The 4,244-nt window shown below is 31.0% G+C and overlaps 1 protein-coding gene across 1 annotated transcript; it reads right to left on the bottom strand.

The window, feature by feature from the left end:
* Positions 1-3,152: 3,152 nt before the first annotated feature.
* Positions 3,153-3,847, bottom strand: LOC107842199 (dirigent protein 22). Its single transcript, XM_016685946.2, has one exon. It carries the CDS (start codon positions 3,822-3,824, stop codon positions 3,258-3,260), a length of 567 nt encoding a protein of 188 aa, XP_016541432.1. The 5' UTR covers positions 3,825-3,847; the 3' UTR covers positions 3,153-3,257.
* Between the last annotated feature and the right edge of the window lie 397 nt (positions 3,848-4,244).

Genomic DNA, 4,244 nt, shown 5'->3' with positions numbered 1-4,244 from the left:
TATCAAATGAATTATTCTCTTTAACCTGATTTGGTTGTGAGCATTACATCCCCATTTCATACATACACATTCATGAGATATTGGTACCATTTAGAAATATTGATTTGAAAGAAAAATGAGATATTTTTATGAAAATTCTTAATCCATGAACACTAGCCGAAAAGATAAATGAGAAGCTTTTATGAAAAATTCTTGATCCCTGAACACTAGTCGGAGAGAAAAATTGAGATTTGAGGTAGTATATGGGTTGTTAACTCCCTATGGGTCCTATCTTAGGAGTGCTGAGGCTCGATAAGTGAATACAGAAAGTCATGTGATGACTTTCAATCAATGTATCATGATCCTGTCTTAATTGTATGCATCGCATTTGCATCCCCGTGTTCTTTTGTGTACCCTGACGTATGTTTACCTTTTGTGTGTATTTTGTGTGTATATGTTTCCATTTTGTTTCATATACATTAGAACTATTAGTAGAGACGATTTGAGCAACTGTTTGAAATTTTTTTGGTTTGTAGTTGATGTGCTCATAGGATCTTTTACTTATATTATTATCTAATTTGTTTAGTCGATCTATGATACCTACTAAATATAAGTGGACCGTACTCATCTCTATGATGTTCTTTCAGTGCAGATTTAGATCGAATACGAGATGTGGTAGCTGATCTTGTGCGGTAATTGTCAGACTTTTGAGGTATTATTGTGCTTTAGAGTTTGGGGAAGATTTGAAATCCCACTCCATCTTAGTTGTATTTATTACCTTTCAGAGACATATTTATGTAATTCAGTATTTTGAGTTATACTAGATGCTCTTATACTCATGACACTTGTATCCACAGAATTTTATGAAATTTTGTTCAAACTTTTCCATTATTGTACATGTGTTGACCTAACTTCATTCTAGAAGTCTCATTTGTCTTGTTTTTATTTGCATTTTAAATTTTCTTTTCATTTTGGAAAATCGTCTTACGTATCAAGGCTGGGTCTCAATAAGTGCCATCATGATCTCAACTTTTTGGATCGTGACAAGTTTCTACGAATTCTTTAGAATCTTAGCTATCATAAAATTTCTCAAATCACTTAAACTTTAACTAATACATTTTTAGATTTTCCTAGATCGTAATTCACTTGAGTTTCATCAAAAACTAGCCTAGCCTGAAATTTCTAGCTGTTAATTTAGGAAAAATCGTAACACAAATTTCGACACAATAAACTTACCCATGACGACAGAAAGGGTAAATCCATATGGTCTTTAACTACTTTACTCTCAGTTTGATGCATACATTTATGAAAATCATATTTTAGTCATTGAGTTCTTTTGCTATTCAGATTCATTTTCAGTATATATTTCAGTTTTCTTAAATTACTTGACTATTGTCTTAATACACAACATATTTTCTGTACTGACACTTAATTTTCTTGCTCTACATAATTTTATAATGTAGCTTACAGATATGCAGGTACATAGTCAGGCATCGCCAATCAGCTTTGAGTGAGCCCTCATCTTTTTCAAGAACCTGTCACTAGTTTAGTTAATGATTTATGTTTTCATTGTACTAGGAAAGATCAGCATGTAGTTAAGGCTTCATAGGCATAATCAAGTCAAGTCAGTTGTGATCAGTTTTAAACATTTATAATATTTCACTTAAGAAATGCTCATAATTTTTATTTCATTTTGTTTATAAGAGTTTAGCCCATGATTTTAGTTTCCGTTTCAGTTTTTCATATTATGCTTAAATATGTTATGTCAAGAGTTAGCTTTGATTCGCTTATGGTCTAAGCACCGTCGCTAGGGTGTAGACTCAGATAGTAACATATGTTTTTCCTAATTACATATTTCATTATATTTATTCATTTATTGTTTTATAAACGTAGGAGTCAATCTTAATTGATTAATTAAAGTTTAAATATTTTTTCTTAATGTAAAAAAGTCAAGTGACTAGTTGTGAAAATGTCACTTACTTATTCTCATGTTAGACTACCTTCCTTTATTATATTATATGTATGGATATAGATAGAGGTGTACATAGGTTGGATTGGTTTGGTTTTCTATTAAAAAAAATCAAACTAATTATGTCGGTTTATTAAAACTATAAACCAAATCAAACCAATATAAAATCATTTTTTTTTTTAGGTTTTAGTCGGTTCTTTCAGTTTTTCTCGATTTTTTTTTGTAATCTTTATTTTTTTACAATTATATTGTGATTGAAGTTTAGATAAAGTATGTTTTCATTCATGTGCTAAGGAAAAACCACAATTATGAAAAATTGAGGAGCGAAAAACTCTCTTGACACTAAAAAATAAGATGAAGAGTGAAAATTTTAGGTTTTAAATTTATATTGGATTTTAGATCATTTTATTAGTAATTAATGGATAAACATTACAACTTAAAGGCCCGAATATGAATATATATATATATACATCTACTTTCTAAATATTGAAAATTAATAAAACTAATTTAAAAAGTATTTAAAAAGTAGATTATAATTAATATTTTATGTATAAAAAGTTAAATTATATACATGCATATATATGTATACACACACATATATATACACACACACATATATATATATATATTTAAATATATATATATATATTATGTCGGTTTGATTTGGGTTCGGTTTGACTTTTTTTTTGTTAACACCAAACCAAATCAAAAATGGTTGGTTTATTTTTTCAAACGCCAAACCAACCAAACCAAACAATAGGTCGGTTTTTTTTCTCAGTTTGATTTGATTCTTCGATTTGGTTTAACTTGACGGTTTGACCTGTACACCCCCAGATATAAAAGATGAGTTACTAAAATACTATGGAGCCTCAGTATTTGATTATTAGGTAGACAAAATAGTAAAGCCGAATCTTAGATTTTTTTTTCGGGGGAATCTACACCAGGTAGCTATAGGAATTAAATAATACATTATTCAGTTTATTTTTCTTGATTCTTGTTAAATTTTTTCTCTATTTATTTTTTATCGCAGTTTAACTTTCAACACGTAGAAAATATATCAATGAACGATATGGTCACACTTTTATTGAGCTTAAAAGCTCCTTGTTCTTCTATTCTCGAATCGCTCCGAACACACTAAATAATTTTTTTTCATTAAATAATCCATACGCACCAACATTTGTATATTTTTCCTGCTAGATCCCCATAGGCAACAAATATTACTTTGCTTTTAATTATACGTGCATCACAAGAAAGTTAATGGACCACATTCAACAATACATTGTGAACAATCAAAACAAGCAAGGATACTTCAATAATGCAGAACTACAACATGGTATTCTACTATTGCATTTTGTGTGATGTTATCAGCCTGGTAGGTTTTTGCGGTGGCAATGCCTCGTGCTAGCCGAAAAATACCAGAACCACCAACGATCGGCATTTCTCGATACTCGTGAAGTATTTGGTTGTGCCCAAGAATACAAAGTGTGCTACCATTGTAGTTACCCGTTGTGAACACAAGATTGAGAGTCATAAGAAGACCTATATCTTCGAATGAGGCCGAGCCATAAATCCCTTGGGCTCGACCTATTATTTCGGAGTTGGGCTCGGGTTTAACCGTCAAGGGATTGTCCATCATCCTCAGTAAGCCAAACCCTGTTGGTGATTGAAATGTAATATTGGCCTGGGCTATTTGAATTGCTGATGGATTCTTTGCAGTCACAGTATCATGAAAGTAAAAGTGAAGTTTGGTCATTTTTTCACTAGGAAGCGCCTTGAACCATTCCTCCACTCCCTTCGGACTTAGATCAAGCCCATGAATTGAAGGCATAATTGCTATTGACAAAAATAAAAAAGCCATCAACATAGGTTTCTCCATTTTCGTCCTTTTCTCTTGTTACTTTTTCATTCAAATTAACTAGGTGGCTCGCTTCAAATATATAGGCGTGGAAAGATGCTTCTAATGTTTATTTAATTATTTTTCATGCGCTAATCAAGTATTATCTATATCTATGAATATGATATTCTATAAACGAGATTATTTTTTAAGTAGGTTCCATATCCATTAAAATCCCTTTTAATTACTAAATTTGACATGTTTTAGGATGAAGTTTGTGAACAGCTCAGCATTGACCAAATTATTGTATTTGACCATGAAAACTAGAAATAAATTTATCTAAAATTTTTAAAATTGAAGTTGGAGTTATGTCCGACTATAATTCTTTCAGTGAGAAAACGGTCAAAAGTCGTCCAACCTTTACCCCAAATTTCAACTACACACTTATACTTTGCGGGGGTC

The sequence above is a fragment of the Capsicum annuum genome, chromosome 9 (assembly GCF_002878395.1).
Source record: "Capsicum annuum cultivar UCD-10X-F1 chromosome 9, UCD10Xv1.1, whole genome shotgun sequence".
In the NCBI taxonomy this organism is placed as follows: Eukaryota; Viridiplantae; Streptophyta; class Magnoliopsida; order Solanales; family Solanaceae; genus Capsicum; species Capsicum annuum.
This window is presented reverse-complemented; position numbering and strand designations above follow the sequence as displayed.